We start from the raw sequence: 17,374 nt of genomic DNA, 5'->3' as shown, positions 1-17,374 counted from the left end.
GTACCTGTGAGGGTTTCTGGACAATATTCTTTCAATGTTTTGTGTTGTTAATTGATTTCCAATAATAAATATATACAGATATTTGGATAAAGCAAGAATATTTGCCCACTCCCATGTTGATAAGAGTATTAAATCCTTGACAAATCTCCCTATAAGGTACATTTTGAACGGATAAATAATGTGTGATTAATCATGGACAATCATGCGATTAATTAAATAATTTAGTTGATTGACAGCCCTAATTTAAACATAAAGTAAATGATATAATACTGTTTTGTTTTACTGAGGTATGACCTCGCTCCTGTTTTGGTATTTTCAGCAAACCAAAGAGGAATGTCTCAAGCTGCTGTGAGAGAGCAGTCTGAGCAAGACAACAGCAGGGTTGTTGTTGAGGTTAAACCCCCACCATGCATGTAATGTCTGCTTATACCTTTGTATATCTGAAAACCACCTTTTAGGGTTGACGACAAACACATTGGTAGTGTGCTTTATTATTAGAAAATGTATAATCATGCAGCTGGATAAGTAAGTAAGTATAATATATATATATATATTTTTTTATCTACCAACCACAATTTGAATACATGCATACATACTGTACATACATACATGTTGATTTGATCCCTGTCTGTTTAATTATACATTAGCATATCATATCATGTTATTGTATTTATTGATCTTATGTTTTTTTGTTTTATATATACAGTATGAATCTATATATATATGTTTTTCTGCTGTTTTCATTTTCACTTACTATTGATAAAATTATATAATATGTATTATGACTTTATTATTAGTATTATTATTTTCTATAAGTAAGTATAACAGATGTTTCTCTGGTTGGATGATAGGAAGTGTAACCATCTTCACCAGCATCATACTGATCAGTGTGTGTAATTCAGCCACATTCTCCTCTTCCTTCCTTGTCTGCTTGTCATTCATAAGATTCAGTGGAGTTTCTTGGTGCCATATGAAGAGGAGGAGCTCTTCCTCTCCAGTCTTGCACCTCATGCTGTGAGATTTTCAGTAGCAAGGCTCTCCTCACAGCCAGTCTACCAATTAACAGCCTCTCACAGAGCCATTGGCAGCAGCAGAAGCAGCAGTCGGACTATCAGCTCTGACAGACACAAGATTTTTTTCCGGACGGTGATGGTGGTGTGGAGCTTCTTTCCCGGATTGGACACTTCTTATCCCGGTGTGGTTTTAGGTGCACTGGGTGTCAGGGAAGGAGCATCACTGCGCACAGATCTCTCTGACTGATTCATGCCATGCATCCGCATCAGGGGATTATTATGGGTCATATACAGCTTCTTATGTCCTTTGATGTGTGATCATTACACCATGTTTTTTCCTGATTTATCAGACATATTTACTAACAGAACATCATCTCATTGCTGGCAGCCTACCTGTGTCACATCTCTGCATGCAAGCTGTGTTTTGTAGATTTTTTTTTTGCATCTGCATCATCACCATGCCTCTCCAACGCTGGCTGCTGACATAAAAACACCGACATGGATCGTGGTGGGAGCCGGGCTGCGACGGTGGGAGACGGTGCATCCAACCTGACAGCAGCAGCTCACATCTGGCTGGAGCTCCTGAACGCATCCAGTCCTCCGACACGCTGGAGCAGCAGCAGCCCAGCTGCAGCAGAGGGGACCGGGCTGGAGGAGCAGCAGAGACTCATCCGAGAGCAAGCCTACCGGGACTTCACCACCACCATCCAGGTCTTCATCCTCATAGGGTCGCTGCTCGGTAAGTCACCTTATACAAATGCATATGCATGCACTTGACAGAAAGGCCCTTTAGAATCCTGCAGACATGAAATCCTTACACATGTTTTATGGAATTACTCCTTTAAAACATTCACTATAGCTTCATGTTTTCCATGAGTCTCAACTGTTTGATTCCTGGGACACCCTTTATGCAAGAATAATTAGGAAATTTGCAACAACAAACAAGTCTTCCCAAAAGTAGCCCAATCATCAATGTCTAAAAGGCTTCAATATGAAGCAGCAGGATGGGTGAAAAGATGGTCACTGTCATAACAGAGCTAGAACTGGAGTTACATTTTCAGTCATCTTTCTCTTCTTAATAGCTCAATGCATGTAGGTCTTACATCTAAAACACATACTGTGCATAAATGACTAAAAACCATGAACAAAAACATGGAAAAACAAAACATTTTAAAGAAATAAAAAGATGTAACCATAGTCATAAAAACTGTATTTTTCCATCAAATGTGCTGGCATTTCCCATTCAAACCATTGGTTGTTGCATACTACAAACAATTAATCTCTTTAAGCCATATCCTACCCATAGTTTTACTAAATAATGTTACAGTGTTAATGTTACTATTCCATTGTTAAATTGGAAACGTAACTCAACAGCCACTTAAAGTCAGGGTTTGTCACACCACAGAATCATGTGTTAACCACCCAGTCAAATTTGGATGATTAAAAAATCGTCAAGTATATAAAATTAGGTTTCAAAATCATGAAAAAATAAGCAATATTGGGGGAAAAAAAGCCAAGATGCCCTCTCCCCAAACTATTTATGTGTCAGTGTTGATCATCCACAAATTTGTATCACAGTGTTGGATGTGAGTATTTTTCCTGGGATGATGCAGGGCATGGCGTGCTTATTTTTACTCAATGGGTGGTAACACTCCCTTTGATAATGCTTATATGATTCAGACTGCACCCGGTCAGACTCGCTGTGCACATCCTCCACATTTTCGTTGCAATGAACTCCACTTCCTTCTGTTGTTTTGAAATGAAAGGGAAGTCAAGACACACAACAGGTCTTTGGTCACTTTATAAAAAAGTCCTGACATTAGCCTTCTTCCTATAGCCCTATAGCGGTCCATAGGGATGCACAATGGAGTGATTATGTGTCTGTTTTGCGTTTATGTTAGTTTGCTGCTAACGTAAATATTGGATGTTAGACAACAGCATTACAGTAATATGTTAAAGCTTCTCTTTATGATATCCAGAGCATTAATATAGCAGCAAACATTTATTTCCTATGTAAAGATATAGAGGAGTAATGTCTACCTGAGCAGAGAGTGAAGTCGATCTCCCTCTGTGTGTGTTGTAATCAGAGATTCTCTGTGCTTTATTGACATAGCCGGGCCGGCCTTGTGTGCCTTTTAGTGCATGTGAGCGTGCCCCCACGGGCTAAGTCATGGCCGCCGCTCAGCTGTCACCATGTTGAGAGCCGTGTGGAGGCAATAGAAATGCTCCCAATCTCACATTTATCACCTTTAAATCATACAAAAAGCAAACATACTGTATAAGCAGAACTTACAACTTGTATTTGGTGGTACTTGGCAGGCGTTAGCTACCTATTTCACCATGAAATTGGCAAATATTGGTAGCAATGACTTACTGTACACATTCTGAGCTTCTTTCAATCTGAATCTGTTCTGGCTCTGTGACAAATATTCCTGCTTGTGCCAGTAGAAGCAGCGGCTGCTGATGATGATGGAAGTGAGGAAGGAGGACCCGTGTGAATTGATGGACCGCTCCACGGCACATCAGTCTCACACAGTTTGACGTCCCCTCCATCTTATCGGCAGCCAAGAAACACAATCCTCCTGCCTAAAATGAGCGCCGCATATGAATGTGCTATTTGTCACAAACGTGGCCGTAACGTCCTGCATCCTCGCTGCACAAAACACACTCGGCCATGATTGCGAGTGCTGTTTGGAAAAGTACGGACTCAATGACACAAATAGTTCACCATGATGAAACTGATGAAACTGACTCCAAAAATGACCAAAGGGCTATCGCTCTGACTCAGCACCACCTCCTGCTGTGCAGTGTAATGTGTCAGGGTCTGGGAAGCATGACATGAAGGGCTGCACAAAATTACCTTTTGGCAGCATGGCTCAAAATGCCTACTTTTCCTCTGTGTGTGTGTGTGTATAGGACAGGGTAAACATATTTTCCTTTTCAAACAACCTCATTTATATGACCCCAAAAATACATAATAAGTAAGAAATCCAGCACATTACTCTTTTAAAGAGGCTGCTGTCTTAAAGGCAGAGGTTCCCACAGTGCATGAATGCACCACTGAAATCCAGTAAATGGGATTAATAAAGCATGTAATAAACACAAGCGAGTCAGGCGACCTTTGCTCATTTTAGCAAAGGATTCTTGATGCGGTAACAGTGAATTCATCGTTTTGTAGCAGATGTTAAAGGGATAGTTTGAGTGTTTTGAAGTGTGTTTGTATGAGGTTCTTATCCATAGTCAGTGTATGACCTACAGTAGATGACAGGAAACAGACAGTAGTACCAGCATGGGAGCAAAGTAATATACTGCTGTAGACGGGGCCAGCAGGAAAACATATTTTAGCCATAAAAGAAAGGCCCATCTTAAAAAATCTGTGTAAGTGTACGCTATGTTAACCATATATTTTTGCCGGTTTACCTTGCCGTCAGACAGCCCTTTCCGACGGGGAGCTGAAGCTGTCATATCGCCACCAGACTACATTCACAAAAACAGTAATTCATCTACTGTAGGTAATACACTGACTATGGATAAGTACCTCATACAACCCCACTTCTAAACACCCAAACTGTCCCTTTAACCTCATTTTATAAAGTCTTCCCCTTTTTACCCCACAACAGTTACAGCATTTAACTCCCCCTTAAACCACATATTATAATTTTTACCTTTCTGTTTGTGTACTGAGAAGAGAAACAAGATGCGACGGGTTAATTATTGAGCTTTGGAGGTGTTGACTGGGGCCTATAGGCTAGCTGTTTCCACCTGCCTCCAGTCTTTATGCTAAGTTAGACTAACAGTCTCCTCTGTTGCAAACGTTGGAACTATTCTTTCAAGGTTATAACATTCCTATTAATTAGCAGACAATTATCATTATTTCCCTGATAAACCACCACAGATGAGTGTTTTATTGTAAATGTGATTAATGTGCCACAGCGTGCACGGCACCAGCTAATATTACCGATTGTAATCACGCCTGTGAGGCATTGTAGTATGTGGATATCTGTCTCTCTATTTCCTCTGTTGGTTACCATTCATAAATAAGTCTAAAGTAATTAATAACACCACGGGGATGTAACTAAGAAGGTGTTAAGCGTGTTAATGATGTTTCACACGTTGACTGTTAACAGCTAATGCTACTATGTTTAGACACCTGGATGCGTCACCGTTAATAACAGCAGCTTATTAACACCAATCCAGAGATGACACAACTTACTTTCATTTGTGTGAAGCAGATAAACAAAGAAACAGTATTTTGAGTTTCTCACATCGCTACCTGTAGTCGGACTGCCATTTGATAAGTGGAAAAAGCAATCCTCTTTAGTGTTTGCTCTTTCTCCTCATTGGCTGCTGTGAGTACGGTTGCCAAGGTGTTCTTCAAGTGCCAGGTGAGTATTTCAGGCACAAAAGGACAAAGTGATTTTATAGACAATGCAGGCTCTGATTATAAAAGAGTAGAGGTCCCTGTGTTGTCTGCATGATGACACTTACAAGGACATGTTTCATTCGTTAGTTACAGTTGTGTGAAGCGCTGTAAAAACGGCTACACGAATAAACTTTTAGTTTTATAGATGTTCTTAAAAAGCACTCAAATTCGTAATTATGTAAACCTGTAATTGTCACCTTTACCACAGTGGCATGTAGGATTATCAGGCACAACAAATGGCATACTGTCTACCATTATAAATGAAATTACTTGTTAATTAGTATTTGAAAGGAATTAACACGCTCCCTCTTTAGTCCTGTTTGTTTGTTTATTTGTTTAGGTGGGAAATGATTTAAAATGTGACGTAACACAACATGTTTTTCTAATATTAAATATCGTGTTGGAACTGTGATCCCACATACAGTATATCACTTGCATGGGAGGGTGTGACATCACACCATTGCAGCTGTACTAAAGTTAGACTCTCACCACTCAGCTCCTGTCAAGAGCCTCTCCTTGTACTAATATTACCTCCAGTGATTTGTACAGTAAGCCCTGAAAATGATCCCTTCTTTTCACTTATCCAGTGAAATATCTCAACAACTGTTGGATGGATTGACATGAAATTTAGTTAACACATTCATGTCCCCCGCAGGATGAATTATAATAAATTTGGTGATCCCTTGACATCTAGCACACTACATCTAGCCCCATCTTCATGTAAAAGGTTCATTTTGTCCAATAGTTTGGTTTATGACCGAATACCTGCAAAATGAAAGGCCTTCCCGGCTTCACAGAGCTGCTAGCATGTCTGCAGACTCGAATACTTCACCCCCAAAATGACCATTTATATATCAATTACTCACTTACCTTGAATTCTTGAAGAAAACTATGTTTTTCTTGCATGCCTCCACGGTGAATGGAGAATCCGAAACAGAGTAAATCCATGATGAATTCAAGTAAATGGAGGCCAGGTTTAACAACAGCAAAACTACATAAAAAATCTGTTTACAAACTCTCGCATAACTCGTGCTGTATAATCCAAGTCTCGTTTATCCAGTGGTATGCTCAGTACTTCCCAAACACATGCATTTTCACCAAAATTGTACTATTTAAAACACTTCCTCCACTACCTCCACTGCTTTTGCAGGTGAGCTGCGAGTCTGAACGAGTAGTGCACCTTGACAAGCATACTCCCTTAGTCTTGTTTATTAACTGTATCCACAGTCTTTTCCCAACCTTAACAAAGTATTTTAGTTGCCTTCCTCTAACCATGCCGTAACCATTTTTTGCCATAGCTAAAATCTTTCTCAGCCCGTTCTCTTTCCCAGGGCGTCTAATACAAAGGCTTTGTCGTTCGGTACCGCTGCACACGGCAGGTATGCCGGTATTAAACGCACGTGTTCCATTAACTACAATGTAAACCCATCCGCGGCAACAGTAAACGCTCTGAGAAAGTGCGCTGGGAGTGTGGTGATGTAGTTTAAAGAGCGAAAAGACAAACGCTGTGCGGGCGGGAGGAGAGATGGATGGGTCCAACAAACACAAGGCTTTCATCCAGGAGACCGTTGTTCATGTCCCGTGTGTTAAGTTTCACCTTCACGTTACAATCAGCTGTTCGTTTGTGTCCCGTGTTCACAATGTTCAGTGTCATTTTCATTGTACAAACGTAGTAGTTTTAAGCCCAGACATGTCGTTTGTTCCTAAACCTAACTATAGTGGTTTTGATGCCAAAAAAGGGGCGTGACAAAGCGGCGGTATGTGAGGAGTTGGGATGAGAACGTGTTGTCTTTCCCTAACCTTAACCATTCCAAGGTAGCTGTGCATGCGAGGATTTTCAAAACATTGGCATTGAAAAAAATCTGAGGGTTTGCAGAATCGTCCGATATTGACGTTGTGGTCTAGTGATAGAGACATTTTCCTTAAAAGTCCCTCAACTGACCATGCAAATTATGACTTTTGGTGCTCAGAAGCAAAGATGGAAGTGGCATGACGTTGTTATGACACCAGGAAACCTGTAGGACGGAGGTCGGGGGTGGATGCAAAACGTGTTTGACACCGTAGACCGCTGTGTCCTATCAACAGCCTTAATTTCTTATAACCATGACCATGGCGTTTCCCTACCCAAGCACTTGCAACACAGTCATTTGTGCCGGTTTAGAAAGGGCACTGGCAAACGATGTTGACAATAGGGGGGGCAGACCAGAAAACACTAATTGGTTGCCTTCCAGGAAACAACAAAGGACCTTTTTATCATTAAGTTTGGAGGGTGTGTTGCATTTCTCTCCTTCTTTTGAAAAGCTTATCATTGCTGTAATCATTAGCCACAATAAACAGAAGTTACACTATTAATACAGTAGAATCTGAACAATATATATTTGCTGTAAACATCCTCTTTGATGCATTTTAAACGATGAGTGTTTGTGCTAATTTAATGATCCCATGTGAGTCAGCTTCACAGAATGCAGAGGCTGAGCATCAATTACCGCTACATTCGGGTTTTCCCCGAAATCCTACTCCTGTGTGCTGCTCTGAAACCCTGCACTGTTAGAGACTAGCTGTAAAGCACATCATGTTCTCCTAAATACAGCTTCTTTCAGCTCCATCTAAAACCTCCCAGGCCAAATTTCAACCATCTAATCCATCATAATTGATTTTATATTTAACCTTGCTTTGATAGCTTTTATATATATATATCTATCTTGATAAGTCATGGTAACCAGATCTTTTTCTTTGCTTTTGACGGTGAGTGCTTGTTTTTCTGACTGCGTCCTGAACGTTTACAGAAACAAATAACCTCAGGGAGAAATAACAGTTTTTCCTCAGCAGAGAACATCTTGCTCCTCCGTCTCTAACAATGAGAGCTCAGCTAACACTCTGTGGGTAATTACATTTGGAGAGGCTGGTATCACATGTGTCCCTGTGTGACCTGACATCAGTCAGAGCACTGCAGGGAGTCGAAAAATTCACCTTTTTAAACCTAATTAACAATCATTACTGTCTCATCGCTCTAAATTATGGAGGGATCTTAATATAGAAATGCCAGTTTCCTTGCTTGCACCTGATCGTGTGCTGTCTGACTCAGTTTATGTTTGATTGATTTCTTCACCCTGCAAAGAATATTTTTCATCTGCAGTAGTTTATAATAAAAAATATGTTTAGTACTTGTGTGCACAAATGCTGCTCATAATCAAATATTTCTTGCAGTTGTTCTTTAAATTGTTCCAAATCAGTCTTCACAAAACTACAATTTAAGACAAAGTAGTCCTTTTTTTCTTTTTAAAACCTATTGAGATGGGATTTGGTGAAGCAGAGTGGAAGGCTTTTGAATGAAGAGATACCTGAAAGACCTCCGTGTAAAAAAATATATATATTATATATTATTATTATAATATATTTATATATAATATATTTAATATATTATTTTATAGAAGCAAATCTGTTCAAACTGACTGTGAGATCTGGATATTTGTATGCAACCCAGTCACCAGAATGTGAATGAAGAAAAATGTTGGGATTGTACATTTCTGCAAACCACAGGATACGTTGAATGTCGACGTTTCTGAACCCACAAAAACGTTTCATATCAGCCTCGTATCGCGCTTGCAGAAACACCCAATGTCACGTGGTTAACGGTCATGTCTAGAGTTGGGGATCTCTTAGGCTAGGCATTGATCTTGAATGGTTAAGGTTAAGATAGGTCGTCGGGCAGCGAGTCTCGCAAGAGTTTTTGCAAGTTTTTGCAGATTTCAGATGAGATTTCGCAAATTTGCGGATTACTTTCTTGACAAATGGTTTATATTTTGGAACGACTGGTTAGGTTTAGGCAACAAAACTACTCAAGGTTAGAAAAAAGATCATGGTTTGTGTTAAAATAATAATGTCACAACGTTAATGTTAACATTTAACGTGTCCGTGGTTTGCAGAACAACAATGCCAACATTTTTCCTGGTGATTGGACTGTTCCTTGTCCATCGGTCCAAAACTTGTTGCGTGTCCTTCTGCAATAAGATGCAGATGAACAGTTTGCAATATAAACCATCAACGAGCAGAGAAAAATGACTGTTTGCATTTGCAAATGATAATTTCCAAATGTAATTTTCCCCTGAATTTTTGTATTATTCATTGTTACACCACACTGAACATGCATTATCGTTGTCTTGCTTCACCATGTGGCACAAATGTTGCAATTATTTGGCAGTTTGGGCCTTAAAAATGCACCAGTTTATAGATAAATTCAAGGTGTTAAATGAGGAGCTTGGAACCAAAGCTTATATATTATATTATATGGTTAAAGCTTTCCCATCACTCCTCAGTCCATCCAATCTTTTTACTCCTTAATTTATTCAATCAGTCTCTGTGCTGGATGGACGTGAGGAAGACGTGGTTGATAAATCATCCATCTATCTGTGCTAACTCACATAGATTAGACAGATAGTTTTCATACCAATGGACAATTTAGAGTCTCCAGGCGACCCAACTATTTTCATTCTGGACTGTGTGAGGAAAATTAAGTGTTCAGAGAAACCTAAACTTTGGTTACGTGCCACCATACCAGGTTACTTAATCTCTGTCCAATAAATAGGATACTCAGGACTTTATGTGGCTTGTTAAAAGGCTCTTTTTCTAAGCCTTTTAGTAGTAAATAAAACTAAACTGGACAAACCCAAAGATGCAACAAACTGATCTTATTCTAAATCTCTGCACCTCTTCCCTCCACAGGTAATGCCACGGTGTTGTGGTGCACCTGCTGCACGAACGTCTTCAAGTCCGTGACCAACCGATTCATCAAGAACCTGGCGTGCTCGGGTATCTGCGCCGGCCTGGTGTGCGTTCCCTTCGACGTGGCGCTCGGAGCCAGCCCTCGCTGCTGCTGGTGGCTTCACACTCTGGTGCTCTGCAAGGCCATCAAGTTCCTCCATAAGCTCTTCTGCTCCGTCACTGTGCTCAGCTTCAGTGCCATCGCACTCGACAGGTCAGTCATTTACACACATAGTTAAAGTAGACAGAGATGATACAGACATAGATGAGTGTTGCTAGCAATTCAAATTAAAATACACCTACAAGTAAAAGGAGCACTCTGTGCCTGAGTAGGACGAGAATGATGTTTTGTTTTTTGCTCACTTCGGCGCTACAGAACTTTGAAATATGTGTTTGAGAAAGGCCAGCAGGTACCTCCCACTCACTTCTTTTGGAAGTGCCACTTGAGAGAGGTGGATGGCTCACATTGATTCTTTGATCAGTTTATCAATACATCGCTTGGCCGAGTCATTCTCCTCCTGACTTAGAAGTACAGACATCCACGCTGCACAAGTGGAGCAACATCAAAACTGGGGCTAGACTCTGGAACATTGTTTTGTTGTAGGAGAGAAAGGCTTTTCAATCTCCATCTGCACCCTGTGGCGTGGACGAGAGGGGTTGGGTGGAGAGTGGATTGGGCGCTCGATGGAGCATGTGTACGCCATGCTGAGCCGCCGTGTCCCAGGTCTCCCTGCTGCGCTGAAAGCTGCAGCCAAAAGCTGCCTGAGATGGCTGCTGCTGCCCACATATGGTCTCACACACACGCACGCACGCACGCACGCACGCACGCACGCACACACACACACACCGTTTTTTTAAAAGTGATGCTCATGCCCTTTCTGATCTGTAAACTAAATATCTCTCGTTTTATTCATAGCTTTCTCAGTCAAATTAAATTTTCCTTTAACAGTATTTTTGTATTACTGACAATATTAGACATAGTACTTCTACCAGCACTGTTGCTGCTTCTATTGCCCCTACTACCACGACTATACCTTTAAAACACAGTGATTAAAAGACGTGTTTAGCCATAAAAACCAAACTCTCTAAAATGCATTTTATAATGTTTTTTTTTTAATTAATTTCAGAGTTCAAATACATTTTCTGTATATTATATCTCCCTAGGAAATTGTCTACATATTTAAAGCCTTTTATACACTGGCAGCTATCTAATTTGAGAATACTAAACCCTAATTTATTTTCATTTAATTTAATTGTTTCTTACCTAAAACTTTAGAATATGAAGTTTAAAAGAGATCACAATCTTAAAAAACACAATATGTGAAAAACGTCTTATGTGATTAAAAACACCAAATCTATCGTATCTGCTCCCTAATTAGACAATAAGTTCACACAGTTTATTAAAAAAATAATGTAAGCTATTTGTACCATCGAGTCCTCTACAAACCAGTCCTCTTTTGTGTAGCAGTTGTACTGACAGAGGAGGTTATATAATATATATATAGAGCTATATGTATATATGGACAATTTCATTTCCAGTATTTAGAAATAAACTTGCTTTAAGCCAGAAAAAATAGATTATGTGGCGCTCATCCTGGCGTCTGTCGGCTCTGACAGCTAATAGCAGTGATACCACTAACCCAGACTACAAAGCACTATTCAGTAGGCGACGGTTCGTTCCGTTGACCCGCGACTAGCATACTGCCCCATGAATGACTCTTTTGATCAAAGAAGATGTCGCAATTACAACCGTTACTTGCTACTTCAGCACCACGGACAGCGCCATGGATTTACCAATACACAGCAGCACAGTTAGGCTACTGATATTTCAGAGCCATGGTCAGGACCATAGAGTCGAACTGGCTCAAACCTCAGTCAGATAAGGGATCAATGAGTCAGACAGACTAGACTAACATATTCTACCCCTGAACTATCTCTGCCCCTAGAGGATGGAGAGGGAGGGTGGGCAGGTTAACAAGGGGGTTACATTTTGGTCATTTTGCTAACATCCACCCTCAAATCGCCTAGTGGCGCTATGCCGTTATCATAAAAATATAACGTTAGCATATAAAACCCTGCTGTTTGCAAGTTAAAAGCACAAAAGCCCCCTCATTCTGGATATTTAATTCATAACTCCAGCATGTATTAAAATCCTGCACTTTCCTCAAACTATGTATGTGCAAAAACTGAATATTGGATGACTGCAACACTATGAAGCTTTATTCTCCATAATTTAAAAAAAAAAAACATGCAGGACTTCATCCCCACACAGTATAACACATTAAAGTGTGGGGTTTCATTTATTTTTTAAGGCGATGGCAGTTAGATCGTGTATTGCTGCAGCCTCGCCTCAGCCTTGGTTTCACTGCTACAAAGATTATTTTGCCTCCCTAGCAACTAATACAGTCAGAACGCTATCAGACCCATGAATTATTTATTCTGAAGGAGGGCAGTCGAGGCTGCGTACGTACAGACGGGCTGAGACTGCAGCAGTTATCAGCTCGTGTGTACACATACACTCATACACTGTGTGGTGATGAAGAGACAATCCAGGGAAATAAGCAAGTCCTTCACACGATTTGCTTTGTTTATTATTATTAAAGGACAACAACAGAGTGAGAGACAATCTGCATGTTATTATCCTGTAAGGCGGATACAAGGAGGTCTAGTTTGTAGGTGTGCGTTATAAAACAGTCACACAATTTCAACTTCTGCATGAGTTAATACACCACTTATAAAAGGAGAGAAATCCTTTAATCCCATTCCAGTAAAATTATGTTAAATACTGTATGCACACGTCCACCCTATTTTATAACCAGCTTACAGGGTTTTATGTTGGAGTCATTTTGGGGGTTGTAGCATTATTTCAGAAGTCTAATTCAGTCAATAAAACCAATTATTAAAGATACCTTTGTTATTGTTTTTTTAATTATTATTTGGGGGGTGTCAAATAAGCTACCAATTGATAGCTTGAAAAATGGCAGATTTGTCTTGCATTTTTGTTTTCTCATAAACATATTTGTCTACTCTTTCTCCAGAGTTTCTGTTTTCCCAAAAGTGTTAATTAAAAATGTTCATTCTTTATAGAAAAATACAAATAGGGCTGTCGCAATAACTGCAATATTGCAATATCGTGCAATTGACAAGCCAAATGCAGATGATGGCAAGCAACCACCACAACCGCTGTGTTCACGTTTTGTCTTTTTTGAATTCTTTGCAATGGGAACAATGTGTATTTACACTACGTTACAAACGCTAGCAGTGTGACGAGGCTTTGAGCGCTGCACGTTTGGTGTTTTTTTTCTGGTCGCCGAGAGTTGAAAAATGTGCAATTTTGGGTAAAACGTCTTCAGAGCGTTTGAAGAAGGCTCGTTGCTGAAACGCGTATGTCTATTGTGATGTGATCCAACTAAACAAGTGAAATGTTTGTATTTTGTTCTCCTTGATTTTGAAATCTGGGATGTGCTACCCTATCACATTTTTATGCTTATTGGACTTTGGGTCTATGTTAATAAGCCCCTATAATACAGTAACACCATACATATGTGTTGAAGGATTAAAAACCTCCTGCACCTCTTTCCTTTTTGTCAGTATTTCAGCTTATATAATAGGTGCATGAATTTTATATTCATACTGTCTTTCCAGTAAAACCGCTCGAAGCTCTGCTGCGCTGAGAGGTTCAGTTTTACTTAACTTTTCATGATTAACTGCACGCCCACTAAAAAATAGTGGAAATGTGTTTTCAGAGCAGGATAGTTCAGCTTCTGTTATGGATGTGGGTATTTTAGGTGCATTCACCGTTAGTTTCCTCTTGTGTTTCCATGTAAATCATCTAATGAGAGATCAGCATGACTGCATTCAGGCATTCAATAGATACAACAACACGGAGCAAAGTTGTTGTTGCACCGAGAGGAATAAATAGTAAAAAAAAGACGTGGAAACGGGCTATTTTGTGAACACGTGCCAACAACAGCATTAGCAGTGTGTCTCGCGTATGGTATCACGCCATTTACCGTGTATTTCTTGCGTGTTTTCGTGACAAAAAGTAGTTTGGAGACCTCATCAGGGATGAAAGATCTTGTAGTGTGTGACCTCCTGTCTCCAGTCAGTCATGTGGCGTGACAACCACAACGACTTAAAGACTCCCGATTACAAGACAGCAAGTTGTGTATATATATTTATATATGTATTTTTATTCTGAAATAACATGTCTTCCTGTGTCTAGATACTACTCTGTGCTGTACCCGTTAGAGAGGAAGATCTCAGATGCAAGATCCCGAGATCTGGTCATCTACATCTGGGTCCACGCCACGGTGGCGAGCCTTCCCGTGTTCGCTGTGACCAACGTGACGGACGTGTACGTCACCTCGTCCTGCTCCGACGACCACGCCCGCTCCCTGGGCCACATGGTGTACGTGTTGATCTACAACGTCACCACGCTGATCCTCCCCCTCATTCTGGTCTTCCTCTTCATGCTGCTGATCCGCAGAGCGCTCAGCGCCAGCCAGAAGAAGAAGGTGATAATCGCGGCGCTGCGGACTCCCCAGAACAGCATCTCCATCCCGTACGTGTCCCAGAGAGAAGCTGAGCTGCACGCCACTCTGCTGGCAGTGGTGCTGGCTTTCTCCGCCTGCAGCGCCCCCTATGGGGCCTTGGTGGTTTACCGCACCATTTTGGCCGACACTAAAGAGCTGCCCATCTTACTGTACCTGACGGCCCTCTGGTTACCGAAGGTGTCCCTGCTCACCAACCCGCTTTTGTTTCTGACTGTTAACCGCTCAGCTCGTCACAGCTGGCTGGACCTGCTGGCCAGGATTCACAGACGTTACAGCCGCCGTAACGTGGTCAGCACCGGCGGTCTGGACTCTTTAGGAGCAGAGGGTGCCATCGGGGAGCCGGTGGGACTGGAGACGGCCGGCCGCTCTGGGAGCCAGCTCTTAGAGATGTTTAACATCGGCCAGGCGCAGATCTTCAGGCCCGCTGAGGAAGACGGGGAAGAAGAGGATGCAGAGAATGACATCCCGTCTCAAGGATCAGGAGGCTCTGTACCTAAAGAGGACCTCAAGAGTGGCTCGAGACTGGGGAGCCTCAGAGGGGAGGTGATCACCAGAAAGGACCCTCAACAGGGGACAGGAGGAGGGCTGGTCATCACTAAGGACGGCCCTCCTTCGGTCACAGCACCGCGGGCCTCTCCGGTCCACACGTGTGCTTACGCCTCCTCATCTCAGGTGGCTCCAGCTACACCTACAGAAGCCGAGGACTCCACGCAGTTCGGCTTCGGACCCTTCGAGCTGCCGCCTCAGTGGTTACCAGAGACCAGGAACAGCAAGAAGAGGCTGCTGCCTCCGCTGGGCAACACCCCCGAGGAGCTGATCCAGACCAAACTGCCCAGGCCGCGGCCTGAGAGGAGAATCAGCAGGAACAACAAGGTCAGCACCATCCCCACTGTGGACCCGTGAGCAATCCCTGCTGCTGCATAGCCTCTGATCTGCAACGCCGCACACAACTCATTACAGGGTAGGCCTATTGGGTCGGCCAGGCCTAAGCAGGATATTGATATGTCGAGCTTTGTCAGACGCAGTATTGTAGAAGTCCAGGTTTTACTGCACAAAAGATAGACACCAGAATCAATTTGATATCATGTATTTACAATGCTGTGAGAAAAATGTCCAACTTCACTACGACTTGGATCCAATCCCATGATTAATTAAGGACTCCTACAATGATTATTGAGAAGGCAGACACCTTTTTGAATCTCCCTGTTTTGATTAGAGCCGGCGTCAGTAGTTAAATGAACACTCTGTACAAATCCAATTATCCTGAGAGATGCACTGATACCGAATAATATATTTCCATAGCAAATAATCAAGCGAGGATATTGAACCTCCTAACAAAACATTTTGTAAAATGGTTACGCTGTGATTGCACTCTGTAAATGAACACATCTCGGTGTCGGTCCTTTCACTCAACCCTTTGTGGGTCTGTTTTTTGTAATGTTTTACTTCACGTTTTGGGATCAACTCGCCCTTTTAATGACACATTTTTTCAAGTCTCACTTTTGGATAATATTCGCATTTCTTCTAATGTATTAGATGTTGTTGTCATTTGTACTTTAAATGTACGTGGATTTGATAAAGATGAAACATGCGGATGTACTGTATGCAAATACATGTTATAAAAATGTGAAATTTTCAGAGTTGTTTTCTGGAACAAAAAGTGCATCAAATAGAAAATGGATGAATAAGTAAGAAAAGAAAATCCAGGTCGGGCATCTTTCAGTCCGCTTCGATCAATATTATTGATTTCTCCCACAAAAAATCAATTGCTCAATCAAATGACTGTAAAATAAAGCAAATACGAGCTCCATATTTTATATCATCAGAAGCTCTGTGAAATGGTTTTCAATTTTCAATTTCTCTGACTGTGATACCGTCGGCTGTGTCTCCTTCGTGATGCATAATTCAATAGTAGCAGCCTCAACCTGAAGCTTTGGCTGAGGTAAACAGAGCCCGGCTGCACTTCAAATATTTGTCAAGCCGTAACTCCCTTTGGGGCTACCCACAATCCCCTGCTATGTCCACAAAGACGCTGAATCTATGCTGCATCCTGCCCTCGCTGTTATCAGGCGAAATTGTGCAGTCACACCTGACTGGAAACATTATCCGTCGCTTCTACTTAAAAGCAGGAAAGACATGAGTAATGTGTTTATTCTTAAACATATGCTTCGGTAATGACTGTATTAGGACGGGTATTGCAGAATACAGTAGTGGTGGGTAATATACAGCGCTGAGCCAAAAATGCTGCTGGTAATTCAAAGCCTCACACCAATAAGCAGGAAGATGATTGATTTCCGTGGTGAGAGTGTTTAAGAAGACTCCGGCTCATATTTTCCACCTGATTTGATTCAAGGCTTACTCAAACAATCTTCTACTCCGAGAACCATTAAGACCATGACGACAGAGATACAGCGCGGTAATATAATACAGAGAGGATTCACATAAAGTGAGTGAGTTTAAAAATGATTGGACATCGATTTGCACAAAAGACTTGACATTTCTGGTGTTAAAGGGTGTTGAGCTTCTCAATCAGCTTCTTGATATGACCGATGGGATCCTACGTGCACACGAAATGTTCTGTCAACGTTAGAACAGCTTTGGTTCTTTCACATGACAGATTT

The 17,374-nt window shown here is 41.4% G+C and overlaps 1 protein-coding gene across 1 annotated transcript; it reads left to right on the top strand.

The window, feature by feature from the left end:
* The first annotated feature begins 1,189 nt into the window (after nucleotides 1-1,189).
* Nucleotides 1,190-16,506, top strand: gpr176 (G protein-coupled receptor 176). The gene is made up of 3 exons (XM_074616070.1): nucleotides 1,190-1,752; nucleotides 10,159-10,411; nucleotides 14,423-16,506. The coding sequence occupies exons 1-3, from the start codon at nucleotides 1,512-1,514 to the stop codon at nucleotides 15,654-15,656; spliced, it is 1,728 nt and encodes a 575-aa protein (XP_074472171.1). The 5' UTR covers nucleotides 1,190-1,511; the 3' UTR covers nucleotides 15,657-16,506.
* The last annotated feature ends 868 nt before the right edge of the window (nucleotides 16,507-17,374 follow it).

The sequence above is a fragment of the Sebastes fasciatus genome, chromosome 18, assembly GCF_043250625.1.
Source record: "Sebastes fasciatus isolate fSebFas1 chromosome 18, fSebFas1.pri, whole genome shotgun sequence".
Classification (NCBI taxonomy): Eukaryota; Metazoa; Chordata; class Actinopteri; order Perciformes; family Sebastidae; genus Sebastes; species Sebastes fasciatus.
Note: the sequence above shows the minus strand (reverse complement) of the source record. Positions and strands in the feature narration are given on the sequence as shown.

What these genes read in the sequence shown, in the direction of transcription:
- gpr176 (XM_074616070.1), top strand. Translation starts at nt 1,512, where the DNA reads ATGGATCGTGGTGGGAGCCGGGCTGCGACGGTGGGAGACGGTGCATCC. An exon ending in CCTCATAGGGTCGCTGCTCG is followed by an intron (nt 1,753 to 10,158) that starts GTAAGTCACCTT and finishes TTCCCTCCACAG; the next exon opens with GTAATGCCACGGTGTTGTGG. An exon ending in AGTGCCATCGCACTCGACAG is followed by an intron (nt 10,412 to 14,422) that starts GTCAGTCATTTA and finishes TCCTGTGTCTAG; the next exon opens with ATACTACTCTGTGCTGTACC.